We start from the raw sequence: 17,448 nt of genomic DNA, 5'->3' as shown, positions 1-17,448 counted from the left end.
TTTGAAAAATTTGAATTTTGACATTTATTTGGATTCAAATTTGCCGCTCTTGAAATGCACCTGCTGTTGATGGAGTGCACCACGGGTGGCACGCTAGCGTCCCACCTAGCCCATAGAGGTTAAGAAGGAATGAAATTCCACAAATTAACTTTTAACAAGGTACACCAGTTAATTGAAATGCATTCCAGGTGACTACCTCATGAAAGTGGTTGAGAGAATGCCAAGAGTCTGCAAAGCTGTCATCAAGGCAAAGGGTGGCTACTTTGAAGAATCTCAAATATAAAATATATTTTGATTTGTTTAACACTTTTTTGGTTACTACATGATTCCATATGTATTAGTTCATCGTTTTGAAGTCTTCACTATTATTCTACCATGTAGAAAATTGTAGAAATAAAGAAAAACCCTTGAATGAGTAGGTGTGTCCAAACCTTTGACTGGTACTGTAGATACACAGTATATCTATTTTAATAAAAATAAATGTAATGCAAGTATCTATTTAATATCTACTCGCCTCCTCTGGAGAGCCTAACTTTTAAGTTGGTTCCTAAAGTTAGAGCCACAATACATTATGGTCCCCCAGTCTGCATCCACTGTGCTATACTTCTAATTGAAGACATTAGCTCCCTAGCCCTCTGCTATCTCCCCGAGTCAACAGCTCCTGTGTCTTTAATACAGACACAAGAGCTGTTGGAAATCTGTCTCCTGCTAGAAAGTCAAAGAGACACCCACAAGACTATCCAAGATCCAAGATGCTCTCTTCCGTACATCTCTGTACATCAGACGTTAATGGACATGGAAACAGTGAAGCTTTTCCCGACTGCCAACTCTAACAAGGTGAGTGGTACTAAACATGAAACGTTTTCACAATAATGCTTAATCTCATGACTGCATATGACTAGTTGTGTAGTTTGTAGGTGGTTCTACAGTCTGCGAGGTTCAAGCTCCTACCATGTTGACGTTTGGTGAAGAAGTGTGACTCCCCATTCCTCCTTGGGAACCTCCATGTGGGTTAGGTGGTGAAGTGCTGCTTGGGACGGGAGGGTCTCTCTATGTGTTGGGTGGTGAAGAGCATGTGGATAGAGATGTGTGCAAGCAAGTGGGTGGGCGTGCACATGTGTACATGTGTGCGAGTGAGTGTGTATATGTGTGTGTCCTGTATGTCTATCACGATGGGTGATTTCACAATGTGCTACGCATGTGTGTTTTGGGTGCATAAAATTACTGTATATGTGTGTGTGTGTGTCCAGAGTGTGTGTGGGCAGTGAGCCATGAGTGCAGTGCAGCTATAGGAGTGTCACTGGGAGTGTGTGTGTGTTGGTGCATGAGTCTGGGACACAGAGTGATCAGTCCAGTGCCTCCCTGCTCACACACTCACTGAGGGATCATGATCACTGCTCCTGTCTCTCGTCCTCCCTCCTCCACAGAGATCTCCATCCCTACATCTGTCCCTTCATCCCCTGTTCATTAGAGCCGGTTATGTCTCAAACACAGGTCAGCTGCACACTCCAGCCCTGCTTTCTACCACACACATCAAATATTCCTAGAGCACATTTGCAGATTCTCTCTGAATTAATGGCTTCATGTGATCTGTATCTCTTTAGGTGGTGGAGGAGGGTGTGTGTGTGTGTGTGTGTGTGTGTGTGTGTGTGTGTGTGTGTGTGTGTGTGTGTGTGTGTGTGTGTGTGTGTGTGTGTGTGTGTGTGTGTGTGTGTGTGTGTGTGTGTGTGTGTGTGTGTTAACGAACGGGGATGGAGGGATGGAGATCTCTGTGGAGGAGGGAGGACAAAAGACAGGAACAGTGATCATGATTTATCAGTGAGTATGTGAGCAGGGAGTCATTGGACTGAACAAACTGAGTCCTATTAAAGGCAATGATTCCTCTATTCTATTCATTATATTTCTATGCATTTAAACCTGTCAGAGAGGCAAAATCCAGATAACGTTTGAAAAACTGGGCCCAGAGGAGTGTTGGATGGTGCTGCCACCTGCAGGTCATAGGTGGTAAACTAGTTATTCTGCCTTTGGTTAATAAACTATATGGCCTCATAACTAACTCTTATTTTTAAATCACTTATTGGAAAAACATTACAAGCTGTCCGGAAAAGCCAATGTTCTGTCTTGACTTTGATAATGACATTGTATACTAACCAGTGTGTGTGTACTGTAGATCTTTATGTGTGTCTGTGCTGTTGAATATATAGTGTGTCAGTGAACAGCTCTGTGCAATTGCTGTTATGCGTGTGTGCGTGCGCGTGCGTGCGTGGGTGCATGTGTTATGTGTTTGTGTAACCACACGCCCACACCTGCTGTTTAGGTGTGGCTATAACTGATGTGCCTGCATATTGTACCCATACATGTTGTGTGTGCTGCAACTTTAGTTCCCCATGCAGCACCATAAACAACCGGTTATCACCACATACTGCATTAGGAGACAGCTGGTGCTTCCTCCATCTGGATGGTTCCTGGTCTGGCTGGTGTACCGGGCGCCCCTGCCCGCCGTGAGCCTGCCTGCCACCTGCCACACGACCTCGCTGACGTGTGGTGACACCACCACAGGGCACCCAGAGGTCAGGGGACCACTGTCACGCCCCTGACATAGACCTACCGCTTGTACAGCCAGTCTGTACTCTAGCACCTGTCCTTGTTCCCCTCCCCTTTATCTATTTAAAAGCTGTGTATACCGTAAAGCCAGCCTGCCTTAGTGGGTAGTGTCTCGTACAGGATGTACAGCAGCATTTCTCCCTAAGAACGAGGTTAATCATTTAACTAGACAGCTTGGTGAAATGGTATAAAGATTTACACTACAGTAGCCTTTCTAAAAATGAGTGCGACAGAGGTAGAGAGAGAAAGAGCGGGGGAGCGGGGGAGCAAGAGAGAGAAAGGGGGGGAGAGAGAGAGAGAAAGAGGGGGGAGAGAGAGAGAGAAAGAGGGGGGAGAGAGAGAGGGAGAGAGAGAGAGGGAGAGAGAGAGAAAGAGGGGGGAGAGAGAGAACACCAGAGAGAGAAAGAGGGGGTGAGAGAGAGAGAGAGAGAGAGGGGGAGAAAGAGAGAGCGGGAGCGGGAGAGCGAGAGAAAGAAAGAGGGGGGAGAGAGAGAGAGAGAGAGAGAAATAAAGAGGGGGAGAGAGGGAGAGAGAGAGAGCGCGAGAGAGAAGTATCATGAAGTATCTTGATCCATCCCACAGCAGCCCCCCCTCATCGCCCCAAAGCAACAACTAACTAACACTCGCACTTAACTGTTCCTACTAGCACTGACTTGCTGATTTGCTGATAGCTACCATGACTGAGACATGTGGCTGTCTCACTTAACTGTTCCTACTAGCACTGACTTGCTGATTTGCTGATAGCTACCATGACTGAGACATGTGGCTGTCTCACTTAACTGTTCCTACTAGCACTGACTTGCTGATTTGCTGATAGCTACCATGACTGAGACATGTGGCTGTCTCACTTAACTGTTCCTACTAGCACTGACTTGCTGACTTGCTGATAGCTACCATGACTGAGACATGTGGCTGTCTCACTTTGATGAATGCACTAACTATCCAGTTTCTCTGGATAAGGTCACGTAGCCACTCTCTTCCCTTGCTCAGCTCTCCATCGTTCTGTCTATGCTTGCCCTTTTCCCATTTCCCCTCACAGAGAAGTCTTCATGACGCTCTACTTCATACTACAACGCCCCTTAATGAGTAAATTCAATCTCTGTGCAACAAAGCAAACTGTGAAACATGCCCCCACTTTCACATCATATGAATTACTGTCCCTATAACGCAACGCACACGGGAACGCCATGGCGACAGAATCATCGGTCACTGTTTAGTCTGAGCGCCATCCATTCGCTTCTCATTCAGTCAAGCTAGCTAGCGTTCAGGCCCGAGCCACACCCTGGCTCACCACAGACAAGGATCACTGGTAAGTTTAGGATTAGGCTAACCCAGTCTCTCGCCGAAGACACCAATATAGCCAACGCAAGCTTCCACATCAGGTTTCCACTCAGGGCAGGAACCCAATATCTCAACCACCAATCCACTAGTATTGTATTTGCCAAGCGTTTTCACTAGGCCTACAAACCGGCGCTTTGTGGGGTAACTCCCCCCATCCCCCACCAATGAGCCGCTACCACCTGGGTGATGCATGCCAGTCTTCAGCAAACACACACAGCATAAACCCAGACAGAGGAAATGAAGGAAACCACAGCAGTCCATAAGCACACCTTACCTCACGCATCACCCCCACACACACACTTGGCTTACACAGGCTGAACACACACATGGACGGCCCTCGTACCTGGGTGACTTTATCGGTGACGTGGTGTGTGCGGTCGATGAGCTTGCAGGGGGCTATGATGTCCATGTCCCCCGCGGGCAGCGTGATCATGGGGTCCGCCTTGAAGTCCACGAAGTTCAGGGTGATCTGAGGGATCTTACTGATGGTGCGGTAGCGCATGAGGTCCGAGTCCGACGTGGAGTTGAGGATGTTGGACTTGTTGTTCACCGCCCCTGAAAGAACACACTGTTAGAGGACTGTCGAGACCATTAGGACCACCTGGGTTCCAACACGATTTGAAATCGTTTCAAGTACTTAAGCTGTATTTGTTAGAGCTTGCCCGGCGCAATGGAAACAATATAATCGTCCCAAAACATCAAAGCTCGCCCATATGGCACATGACTATTTTTATGATTTCAAATAGAATTTCAACCCAGGTGTGATTAAAACCACATCCTAAGCTTGTAACTTTGACATATCACATGAATCATGCATTGACCTCATTTTTTAAATTGTATTTTTATTTCACCTTTATTTAACCAGATAGGCCAGTTAAGAACAAGTTCTCATTTACAACTGCGAGCTGGCCAAGATAAAGCAAAGCAGTGCGACACAAACAACAACACAAGAGTTACACATAAACAAACGTACAGTCAATAACACAATAGAAAAATCAATGTACAGTGTGCGCAAATGTAGAAGAGTAGGGAGGTAAAGCAATAAATAGGCCATGGAGGCGAAATAATTACAATTTAGCGTTAAAGCTCATTAATTACAATGTACAATTTAGCATTAAAGATCATTAAAACTTACTGTGGTAAGTGGTTGGCCTGAGGTGGGGGGGTGGGGGGGGGGGGGGGGGGTGTCCAGTTCCATTTGTGCTTTAGCCAACTTCTTGTTCTTGTTCATTAGAAGTAGTTGGCCACAGCACAGGCTAAAAGGTTTGTGGTTAAACACAACCAGGGAATGTAGCTGCCTTCTGTGTTTTTCATAGCTTCTAAAAGACAACGTACAAATTCCTACCACGCACACTCTTTACCTCTGTGTGTTTGTGGGTGTTTGGTATCCAGCTCAAATACAGGAAAGGAGATGGTGAGCATTTGCTTTCTCAAGGTACAATGCCATTTGGAGTATGCCCCCCCTACCCTCACCCCTCCTCCCCTACCTGTGCTGCTGTGGATGGGATGGGCTGTGCTGTACTTCCGGTCTGATGCCGGCCGCATGGCCTCGATGTCATCCACTGACGACGCCCGCCGCATGCTGTGGAAGCTCTCGCGGGAGCGACTGTGTGACAGACTGCAGTTGGACAGAGAGACGTCCGGGTTGAGCGTCTGGAGGACGATGTGGGATGGCGACTGGCCGGGGGGCAGCGAGGAGAGGGCGGCGGGCGGCGGATGCTCTGAGCCCAGCAGGCCGCGCTGGTCCTCGGGCCACAGGAGGGCCGGCCTGCTGCTGCTGCCTGCGCTACTGGAGCTCTTGTGCCCCGGAGGTAATGTGGGCAGGGAGAGCAGCTCTCCCAGAGCCAGGGACTCGTGGCTGGGGTAGCCAGGGGCCGGGAGGCGCCCTGTCTCTGGGTCGTCCAGAGAGGCTTTGCTGTTGCTGAGGGAGCGAAGTGAGGGCAGGCGGAGCTTGAAGCCACGCGGCCGGCCTACAGAGCGAGAAAGAGGGAGGGAGGGAGAAAGAGTGGGAGGGGGGATAAAACGAGAGAGTAAAAAAATTGTGATAAAAAGGCCGACAGGGAGAGAAAGAGAGTGAGTGGGAAAGAGGAAAGGAGGAAGAGACTAGAGAGCAATAAACTGAACTGAACTCAATTTAATTGAGTGATTATCCAACAATCTTGAAAAAAAATTATTGAGTGATTACTTATACTGAACAAAAACATAAACGCTACATGGAACAATTTCAGTTACAGTTCATACAAGGAAATCAGTCAATCTAAATAAATGAATCTATGGATTTCACATGACTGGGCAGGAGCGCAGACATGGGTGGGCCTGAGAGGGCATAGGCCCAACCACTTGGGAGCCAGGCCCATCCAATGGGGATCCAGGCCCAGGCAATCAGAATGAGTTTTTCCCCACAGACAGAAATACTCCTCAGCACCCAACCCCCTTCCCCATAGATGATCCCGCAGGTGAAGAAGCAGTGAATTCAATGTTCATTTCTCTACCATAAGCCAACTCCAACATAGTTTTAGAGAATTTGGCAGTATGTCACAACCCCAGACCACGTGTAACCACGTCACAGCTCAATACTCTACATGTTGCGTATATTTTTGTTCAGCGTATATTTTTCAGCATTTTACTTAACCCTTGTGTAGTCTTAACATTCCGTATACTCCCCTTATCCCCTCACTCCCCTCAAGAGAGCGAGAGTTGCACCCCTTCTGAAAAAACCTACACTCGATCCCTCCGATGTCAACAACTACAGACCAGTATCCCTTCTTTGTTTTCTCTCCAAAACTCTTGAATGTGCCGTCCTTGGCCAGCTCTCTTGCTATCTCTCTCAGAATGACCTTCTTGATCCAAATCAGTCAGGTTTCAAGACTGGTCATTCAACTGAGACTGCTCTTCTCTGTGTCACGGAGGCTCTCTCCACACGTTCCATGATCTCGCCATCACGGTTGACAACTCCATTGTGTCCTCCTCCCAGAATGCTAAGAGCCTTGGCGTGACCCTGGACAACACCCTGTCGTTCTCCGCTAACATCAAGGCGGTGACCCGATCCTGTAGGTTCATGCTCCACAACATTTGCAGAGTACGACCCTGCCTCACACAGGACGCGACGCAGGTCCTAATCCAGGCACTTGTCATCTCCCGTAAGGATTACTGCAACTCGCTGTTGGCGGGGCTCCCTGCCTGTGCCATTAAACCCCTACAACTCATCCAGAACGCCGCAGCCCGTCTGGTGTTCAACCTTCGCAAGTTCTCTCACGTCACCCCGCTCCTCCGCACACTCCACTGGCTTCCAGTTGAAGCTCGCATCTGCTACAAGACCATGGTGCTTGCCTACGGAGTTGTGAGGGGAACGGCACCTCCGTACCTTCAGGCTCTGATCAGTCCCTACACCCAAAGAAGGGCACTGCGTTCATCCACCTCTGGCCTGCTCGCCTCCCTACCTCTGCGGAAGCACAGTTCCCGCTCAGCCCAGTCAAAACTGTTCGCTGCTCTGGTCATAATTGTTTTCTTTACTAAAGTAGAGGTTTATTATTATTATTATTATTATTATTTATCAAGGTACTGCATAGGTGTAAATATATTTTTTCCAAGAGATGCAGAAAGTAGTTTTGAATGAATTTTATTGAAGGGAAACAATAACAGTCTTGAACTTTTTTTGCAACATAATGATATGTTCTTATATACTGTACAATGAGGAATTCAACTACAAAATACTAGTCTTCTCCCATGTTTTGAACCATTATACATCTTGTGGGTGGGGGCAAACAACAACAATAAATAAGGATAAGATAATAGATACAAAACAAAAACGTGAAGAACATAAATCAATCAACTCTAATTAGCACATGTAGGACAGTATGCATGTGTGTGTGCATGGACTTTGCAGATGTATTTCTCACATATGCAGCACATAGTATTTGCTTTACAGTCCTTCTTTGGGGGGCAGAATTGGCATCTCCTCCTCTTGCCTGCCCCAGCAGCAGCCTCAGGTGGATCAGGACAAGATTCAGCCCCCTGGACAGCTTTCACAAGCGCTGCAGAGGCTGCTGTGCGGGGGAGGCGCTCCCTTCTTTGAATGTGTGGGGTTACAAGTGCCTTTCCCAGCTGCTCCAAGAACACCCTCCTCTTGTTCGGCTAATCAGGCATGCAGGTAGGGTTGATCTTGTTCCATGTCACGAAGGCATTGCATGAGGACACATTAATGATGTTATGGAAGATGACCAGGGGCCAGCGGGCAGTAATCCACCTGCAGATGTAAGTTCCAATCACATTGTCCATGTTTTCCACGCCTCCTTTGTTGTGGTTGTAGTCCAGGATGATGGCTGGCTTCCTGTCCTTACGATCACTGATCTCAGCCTTTTTGTGCAGTGTGCTCAGGAGGACCACATTCTTGTTCCTCTTTGCGAGGTAAGAAACTACAGTAGTGGTGGGGGTGAAGGCACACTTTGATGAGGAGGCCTCTCTCCCCCTTGTTGTGAGGAGTGCTGGGGGGAGCTCAGGCTTGTTCTTTCTAACAGTGCCAACCATGGTGATCTTCCTCTTCAGGAGCTGCTGGCTGAGTTCAATCAGTAGCACACATAATCTCAATTTGTCATTGTGTGTGTGTGTGTGTGTGTGTGTGTGTGTGTGTGTGTGTGTGTGTGTGTGTGTGTGTGTGTGTGTGTGTGTGTGTGTGTGTGTGTGTGTGTGTGTGTGTCTTTGTGGTTTTTCTGGTGTGTAAATGATTTTAGAACTGCCGGGTCAAAAATGCCCCGAAAACAATCTTTGTGCCCTGGTGCTGTACAGCTTTCATGGAAATATGAACAAAGTCGATGTTTCACTTTTTCTAATGTTGGGGTCACTCTAGGAAAAGTAATCAAATTTCAAGTTGAAAAAAATATCATGCTGTTAAACAGAGTCATTTTTGATCCTTAAGACAAGGGTTAAATTAATGTTTTCCATTCAAATCAATTCAGAGAACAGCTACAATATGACATTGGGAGAGATCAGAGCAGATTAGGAGAGGCCATCCTGTACCTGTGGGGAGCCAGGGGGGCAGCTTGGGGTTACCTGTGGGGAGCCAGGGGGGCAGCTTGGGGTTACCTGTGGGGAGCCAGGGGGGCAGCTTGGGGTTACCTGTGGGGAGCCAGGGGGGCAGCTTGGGGTTACCTGTGGGGAGCCAGGAGGGCAGCTTGGGGTTACCTGTGGGGAGCCAGGAGGGCAGCTTGGGGTTACCTGTGGGGAGCCAAGAGGGCAGCTTGGGGTTACCTGTGGGGAGCCAGGAGGGCAGCTTGGGGTTACCTGTGGGGAGCCAGGGGGGCAGCTTGGGGTTACCTGTGGGGAGCCAGGGGGGCAGCTTGGGGTTACCTGTGGGGAGCCAGGGGGGCAGCTTGGGGTTACCTGTGGGGAGCCAGGAGGGCAGCTTGGGGTTACCTGTGGGGAGCCAGGAGGGCAGCTTGGGGTTACCTGTGGGGAGCCAGGAGGGCAGCTTGGGGTTACCTGTGGGGAGCCAGGAGGGCAGCTTGGGGTTACCTGTGGGGAGCCAGGGGGGCAGCTTGGGGTTACCTGTGGGGAGCCAGGGGGGCAGCTTGTGGTTGAGGTCCTGGTTGGGCTGTTTGTCGTCTGAAATGACCTGGAAGTTGAGGATGAACATGATCACCAGGCCATCTTCGTTCTTCACCGGCACCACATCCACCAGACACAGGAAACACACACCTGACAGAGACAGAACGAGAGAGAGACACAAAACATAAACACACATACACTGACACACATAACGATGCACACACACACCCCTCCCCCCGCCAAATGTTCTCCTGTATATGAAATGACTTAGGTTATACAGGGGATTGAAAATGCAGGATGAATTTTAGAGTGGATTAGTCTTTTTAAGTGGGATGGAAAAAAGAGAATGCGTAACGCATAAACACACACGTAGAAATTCCCTTCATTGCATGATTTGCTTGAGCACATTCCTACATAATGCCTATGCCATAAGACAACCACAGTGATTTCACTTCACAAGAGCGTGAAAAATCTATTTTACTGAGCATGAAATCAGACTTAATGGCCATATGTAGCTGTCCACCTACAGAGCCCTGTTTCAGTAGGTTTGAATACATGACTGTTTCAGTAGGTTTGAATACATGACTGTTTCAGTAGATTTGAATAAATGACTGTTTCAGTAGATTTGAATACATGACTGTTTCAGTAGGTTTGAATAAATGACTGTTTCAGTAGGTTTGAATACATGACTGTTTCAGTAGGTTTGAATACATGACTGTTTCAGTAGGTTTGAATACATAACTGTTTCAGTAGGTTTGAATACATGACTGTTTCAGTAGGTTTGAATACATGACTGTTTCAGTAGGTTTGAATACATGACTGTTTCAGTAGATTTGAATAAATGACTGTTTCAGTAGGTTTGAATACATGACTGTTTCAGTAGGTTTGAATACATGACTGTTTCAGTAGGTTTGAATACATGACTGTTTCAGTAGGTTTGAATACATGACTGTTTCAGTAGATTTGAATAAATGACTGTTTCAGTAGGTTTGAATACATGACTGTTTCAGTAGGTTTGAATACATGACTGTTTCAGTAGATTTGAATAAATGACTGTTTCAGTAGATTTGAATACATGACTGTTTCAGTAGGTTTGAATAAATGACTGTTTCAGTAGGTTTGAATACATGACTGTTTCAGTAGGTTTGAATACATGACTGTTTCAGTAGGTTTGAATACATAACTGTTTCAGTAGGTTTGAATACATGACTGTTTCAGTAGGTTTGAATACATGACTGTTTCAGTAGGTTTGAATACATGACTGTTTCAGTAGATTTGAATAAATGACTGTTTCAGTAGGTTTGAATACATGACTGTTTCAGTAGGTTTGAATACATGACTGTTTCAGTAGGTTTGAATACATGACTGTTTCAGTAGATTTGAATACATGACTGTTTCAGTAGGTTTGAATACATGACTGTTTCAGTAGATTTGAATAAATGACTGTTTCAGTAGGTTTGAATATATGACTGTTTCAGTAGGTTTGAATACATGACTGTTTCAGTAGATTTGAATAAATGACTGTTTCAGTAGGTTTGAATACATGACTGTTTCAGTAGGTTTGAATAAATGACTGTTTCAGTAGGTTTGAATACATGACTGTTTCAGTAGGTTTGAATAAATGACTGTTTCAGTAGGGTTTGATGAAATGACTGTTTCAGTAGAGTTGAATAAATGACTGTTTCAGTAGAGTTGAATAAATGACTGTTTCAGTAGGCTTGATGAAATGACTGTTTCAGTAGGGTTAATGAAATGACTTTCAGTAGGTTTGAATAAATGACTGTTTCAGTAGTGTTTGATGAAATGACTGTTTCGGTAGAGTTGAATAAATGACTGTTTCAGTAGAGTTGAATAAATGACTGTTTCAGTATGGTTGAATAAATGACTGTTTCAGTAGTGTTTGATGAAATGACTGTTTCAGTAGGGTTGAATAAATGACTGTTTCAGTAGCGTTTGATGAAATGACTGTTTCAGTAGGTTTGAATAAATGAAATGCAACATGTTGATTGAGCTTTAACGGATGTCAGCAGTGACCCTGTGGACATTTCAATACTGTACTTTTATCAGCTCAGAAAGAAGTTACAGCACAAAGCCTTTTTCTACCAACACAGCATCTGGTATTTACACTGCTAAAACAGCCCAAACACTCCGAAACATGGATCGCTTGCCAGTCTGTTTCTCATTCAGCCAAAATCAAGCTTCATTCATGAATACAGTAAGAATCAGGCATCCAATCAACATTGTTTTATTAATTCAAAGTATGAAAACATCAACAAGGTTGTAACTGATACCCCCACCAAAACGACACGGTACAGTGACCCCACCAGTACGTCATGTATATCAATTGCTCCTTCTCAAACCTACAAGGAACCATAGAGATCCAATAAAATGACTCATTCTAATTCCTAATTCTATGCGAGAAAGCTTCAACTGTACGGCATGTGTGAAACATAAATCCAAGGTTCTCATTTCTCAACAGTCTTCCAAGACAAATCATCACTATTCCTTCCTCTTAAAAACCTTATCCTATCCTGCCCTACCTCACCCCATGCCCTTACCCTTACCTGGTCGGTAGTCAGTGAATGGAGCTGGGTTGGTGTTGGCATACAGGGTTAGCAAGGTGGACAGCAGACACGGCAGTCTAAAGAGTAATGTACTGTGTTGTGGACACCCGAGTGAGTGTTCAGTCTAGCGCCCTGCCCACCCGTCATTCATCTCCGAGCCATCACACCACAGGAGGGTGGCCCATGGAAGGGATTGGACCTCTATGTAATCACCCACACGGATAAAAAGAGGGAAAACTGTATTGAGGATTATAGGTCCCCACACAACCATCATCTGGCTCACGCCCTGTGTGTGTGTGTGTGTGTGTGTGTGTGTGTGTGTGTGTGTGTGTGTGTGTGTGTGTGTGTGTGTGTGTGTGTGTGTGTGTGTGTGTGTGTGTGTGTGTGTGTGTGTGTGTGCGTGCGTGCGCAGATCGCATGTGTGCTTTTATTTTAACAATCTGATCAGAGGACACGTGGCACTTTTTTTACACAGTAGTTACACATAACAAAATATTGTTATTTGATATAGATTACATCTGGAGTTACAGACTTTGTAACATAGCAACATGGTAATGTTGGACCGTGTGTTATTACACTGTAACTGCCTACGTAACTACTCACTACACCCTCCACTGTCTTAGCACCATTTTATCTATTTTTTTTTCATTCAACCTTTATTTAACTAGGCAAGTCAGTTAAGAACACATTATGATACACAATGACGGCCTACCGAGGAACAGTGGGTTAACTGCCTTGTTCATGGGCAGAAGGACAGATTTTTACCTTGTCAGCTCGGGGATTCGATCCAGAAACCTTTCGGTTACTGGCCCACCCCAATATATAAGATGTAATGTAATACAATATTTCATGAATTGATCTATTACTGAAAGACATGAGGGTTTATACAGTAATCCTAGTGGATCCTATCTCCTTCTCTGGCCACTAATGCACACACACACACACACTGTACCCTCCCCAAAAACACAATTAAATCTCTCACACACACACACTGTACCCTCCCCAAAAACACAATTAAATCTCACACATACACACACTGTACCCTCCCCAAAAACACAATTAAATATCACACACACACACACACACACACACACTGTACCCTCCCCAAAAACACAATAAAATCTCTCACACACACACACACTGTACCCTCCCCAAAAACACAATTAAATCTCACACACACACACACTGTACCCTCCCCAAAAATACAATTAAGTCTCACACATACACACAAATAGGCTACACTCAGGAAAACACACACACGCACACACACACACACACACACACACACACACACACACACACACACACACACACACACACACACACACACACACACACACACACACACACACACACACACACACACACACAGAGGATTAAAAAATAGTCAGGAAGAGGATTTGACTTCAATTCACTACGCTTTCTCTTTTTTTCATCCCACTTAAAACGACTAATCCACCCTAAGATGCCGTCTGTGGGGCGGCTACACGTGTGTCCTGATTCCTTACATGCCTGGAACATGAGTGATTTACGTATATGTAAGAGTATATGTTTTAGGTTACATTGAGACCTATTTGTTCTGTACAATGCCAAGGCACACAGCCCCAGCTCTCAATGCTGATACCTGAAAGATGAATGGGAATGTAATCAGGGGACAAACTCATTTATCCAGGTGGCCAGCTGGCTGAAAACCACAGAACTCAATCCAACATTTATAACCCGATGATCTAGCACAGTTCTATCACTGCCAGGACTTTTTTTTCAAGCTTTGGGTGCGTTTGGCACAATAAGAGTCATGCAATTGGTCCCCAACACACTCTAGCCTGGGTGTCAGATTGTATTTGGTGTGCAACATAACTATATTGTGCTACCCTGGATCAGTAGTAAATCCAAGACTCCCACCGGTACTGGTCCACTCAGTTGATACGTCACTATTCTTAAGCACTTCCATGAATTGACACGCCTCAAAGAGAAGAAGAGAAAGAGAAGAGAACAATGGCGTTCAGAACGTAGCCAAACGTTTAGCCAAAAGAAGGCACCCGTGCAGAGTAAAGGGCGCCACTATGTCGAACCCATCCTACTCTATGAGTATTTCAATGAGAATTGCAGAGGCGATAGGTCGGAGTACGGAGCGGATTATACCAGGTCCATTTTAGGAAAAGCTTACAGGGGATGAGAGGGGATTAGAGAACTGAAAACATGGCTTGGGCTCCCACCAAGGTAACCCTTACCTACCACTGTGCCCCTGTCAAAAAAGGAAATGCCCATCTCTCTTCGCCCCGTGATGTGTGGGATTAGGGCCTAGTCGCGTAATCTCCAGCAGGGAACAAGTGGATTGAGGATAACAGATTAAGCTAGACATTCCTTTCCTTCCTTTGGGTGGGTCAAATGGGCAGAGCTGAGCTCGGGGACGGCAAGATTGGCAGATGATGAAGAAGAAGTGTCCATCACTTTGAATCAAATGATTGTCCTTGCGTATCACTTTGTTGTCATGATCAAGCCATTATACAGTATGTGACAGTGAGACAATGTTCATAGTCACTAATGAAAGGCTGTTAAGTTATTAATGACTCGACAGGGAATTGGTGACAAAAATAGATGCCGTCTATGAGCTGAGGCGAGAGTTAAACTGAATAAAAGAGTAAGTGAGACACCTTTGTGGAGAGAATACAAGATTTAAGTGACAATACACTACATTAGAGACTGTTAATGTGAATTTGCCCAAATAATTTTTGGTGTGTCAATGCAGAGCCAGAATCACAGAATCACTAAGTACATTATGGGATGGATCTAGTCTGGCTTTTTCGCAGGACGCTGTTGTATTTCTAAGGATAACACTGCCCTCTAGTGGCCAACAGACTGTACATGCACCAGGGTAAGACTGTAGTGGTACACAGTCAAGCCCCTCGAGCAAACAGTGGCGTAGCAAAGCCAGTAGTTCATTTTAAATCTATGCAAAGTCATGTGGGCCAACAGTAAGCAGGACACGTTCTCTTCAAAAATACACATTAGGGAAAACGACAACACAGTAGTCGGTGCTACAATCCAGCAGGACACGCCACACAACATAGCACAGATTGTCATTGTATATCAATACATTTCCGACTACCCAGATCAACCAAGAGGACAGCTACCTAAAAGCCACTGCGAAAAAATGCATTGCTCAAGTGAAGTAGTGCTCAAGTGCACTATGTAAAAGTATTCAAAGAACAGTCACCTTCAAGCTGTGATGTAACACATGCGGCCTTGTTGCCACCAGTGAGGATATACTGCCAAAATGTTTCACACGTTCAATTTTCAATGATGCTGACACCTGTCACTATGAAACGCAGCTCACAGTGGGAATAAAACCACTTTAGATCTCAATCCTTCCTATTTTGTTGCTCTGGGAGATGACAGAAGCATCACACAGAAGGAGGATGTCTCAAAAAGAGAGACAATGAATAGCTCCTATTTCCTCTCATACTGAAATCTTCCCTTTTGCTCAAACTGACACACACACACACACACACACACACACCACACACACACAACTACTTTCCTCACACACACACACACACACACACACACACACCCTGTTTTACTATCCCTTGTGGGGACCTAAAATGTATTTCCATTCAAAATCCTATTTTCCCTAACCCTAAAGAGCCATCCACACCAAGGATGATAACTATGACGATAACTATAACAATAATACAAATAAAAAATATATAATTCAAGTGCCAGGGGCGTTAACACTTTAACGACAACTACAAAAAGACTGGAGAACGATAACAAGAGCTATCGTTTGGATTACTTTCAGAGCGATTTTTTCCCCTGTCCCTCCGATGATGAAACATTGTCATTGACAACCAATAAAAACGAGTTCTATTGAAGGGTTTCTTGGTTCTAGGTGCGTGATCTCACGAGTTCACATTGTGAAGTAGCTAGATCAGGATGGTTCGTACGAGGCTATGAAGAGGAAGCAGAGCACAGGCTAAACTTGCCTGAATAGCATATTGTTGGCCAGATGAATTATAGGACTACTTGGGAGGAATAATGATCCACGACAAACAGCGCATGAGAAGGACATTTTCCGATGGTATAGACCTATCTTTTAACGCTGATACAGCCTGACAAATACGCACTAAAGTCGAATGTGCCTTTCTGGATCTTGTAAACTGTCGAGAAAAGACCCATTACTGATCCATTACCGATCCAAACGGTTGCCTAGGCTACATTATTATTATTTCGGACGAAACATGCATTCAAAACACAGTGCTTTTTAGCGGTTGTTTAAATGGCATATTCACTGCAGTTTACACAGCCTAGACTATAATTTACACACTAGATAGAAAATATGAAATGCGTTTTGTTGTTGTAGCCTAGGTATGATTCTTTTGTTGTCGAGCTCCGTGCCCGCGGGACTGCGAGAGCAGACTATCCCAGGATACCTGTCATTTATAATCTGATTTAAAAAAAGATTTCACTGTGTAAATTCATTGGGTATAGGCTATTTACTTCAGTATAGGCTATTCGCTTCAGTATTAGGCCTAATATTTAGCCAACGAATGATGGGTTGCATACTAATTTAGGCTGCTCATCTCTCGTCTGTATTCACGGTTCTCTTTGCACAATTATGCACCTGCCCTCTCCGCTGCCTCTCAGCTACATCTATTCCCCTTAGCTCTTGGAGTCGCAGGAAAAGCTAGACTACAACAACTTGTTGTACACTTCATTTGACGATTTGATTTACTACTACTAGCCTATCGAGGAGAGATTTCAGTTTGCTCTTTGCTCAATGTAAAATAGGGCAGTTTGAAAGGAGAGAGAGGGATATGGTGTGATGAAAATACACCGTAAGAGTAGCCAGCTAATGTCACTTTCTGGACCTTGTAAACTGTCGAGAATAGACCCATAATTTATCCAAATGGTTGCATAATCATCCAAAACAGGACGTTTGAGCGGTTATTAAAATTAGTCCACATCACTGCACTTTAGAGCCCCAGACAACAATAGGCCTAAACGACCGTGGCGCTTTGCGTGTCCGGGACTGCTGAGCACTAACTGGAGAAAAGCATAGATCTGACATTTCAAAATCTGGTCACTTTTTTTTCTTGCACTTTGACATGTAAATATTTATAGCCCTACTATTTAGCTAATGAATGGCCTAATATCTAGCTAATATTTAGCTTGTTACTTCGGGTACACATCTCTAGCCTCTCTCTTCCAGCTGTTCCCGTGCGCAGTTGGCTATAGGGTATGCAAGCCCCCCCCCCCCCGCTATACCCCTTCACGTGAAATCCCAGGAAAAGCTATAGGTTACAAAAGGATATGGATTTTTTTATAAAGCTAGAGAGTGCGTTGGTGTGATCACTTTGGCCAGTGAGCATACATGCCATTGTTGCATTGATGC

At 45.1% G+C, this 17,448-nt stretch overlaps 1 protein-coding gene across 1 annotated transcript in view; it reads right to left on the bottom strand.

Annotated features, from left to right (window-relative positions):
- kcnh2b (potassium voltage-gated channel, subfamily H (eag-related), member 2b) overlaps window positions 1-17,448 on the bottom strand; it is a 297,434-nt gene that overhangs the window by 112,604 nt on the left and 167,382 nt on the right. Inside the window, exons 3-5 of the mRNA XM_014181110.3 lie at window positions 9,490-9,639; window positions 5,433-5,915; window positions 4,289-4,500 (exon numbers count right to left, since the gene is read on the bottom strand). Coding sequence (XP_014036585.3) covers window positions 4,289-4,500; window positions 5,433-5,915; window positions 9,490-9,639 — 845 coding nt within the window. The remainder of the gene's footprint in view (window positions 1-4,288; window positions 4,501-5,432; window positions 5,916-9,489; window positions 9,640-17,448) is intronic.

This window comes from Salmo salar, chromosome 29, assembly GCF_965601325.2.
Source record: "Salmo salar chromosome 29, fSalSal1, whole genome shotgun sequence".
Taxonomy (NCBI): Eukaryota; Metazoa; Chordata; class Actinopteri; order Salmoniformes; family Salmonidae; genus Salmo; species Salmo salar.
The sequence above is the reverse complement of the archived record's forward strand: the minus strand, read 5'-3'. Positions and strand labels throughout refer to the sequence as shown.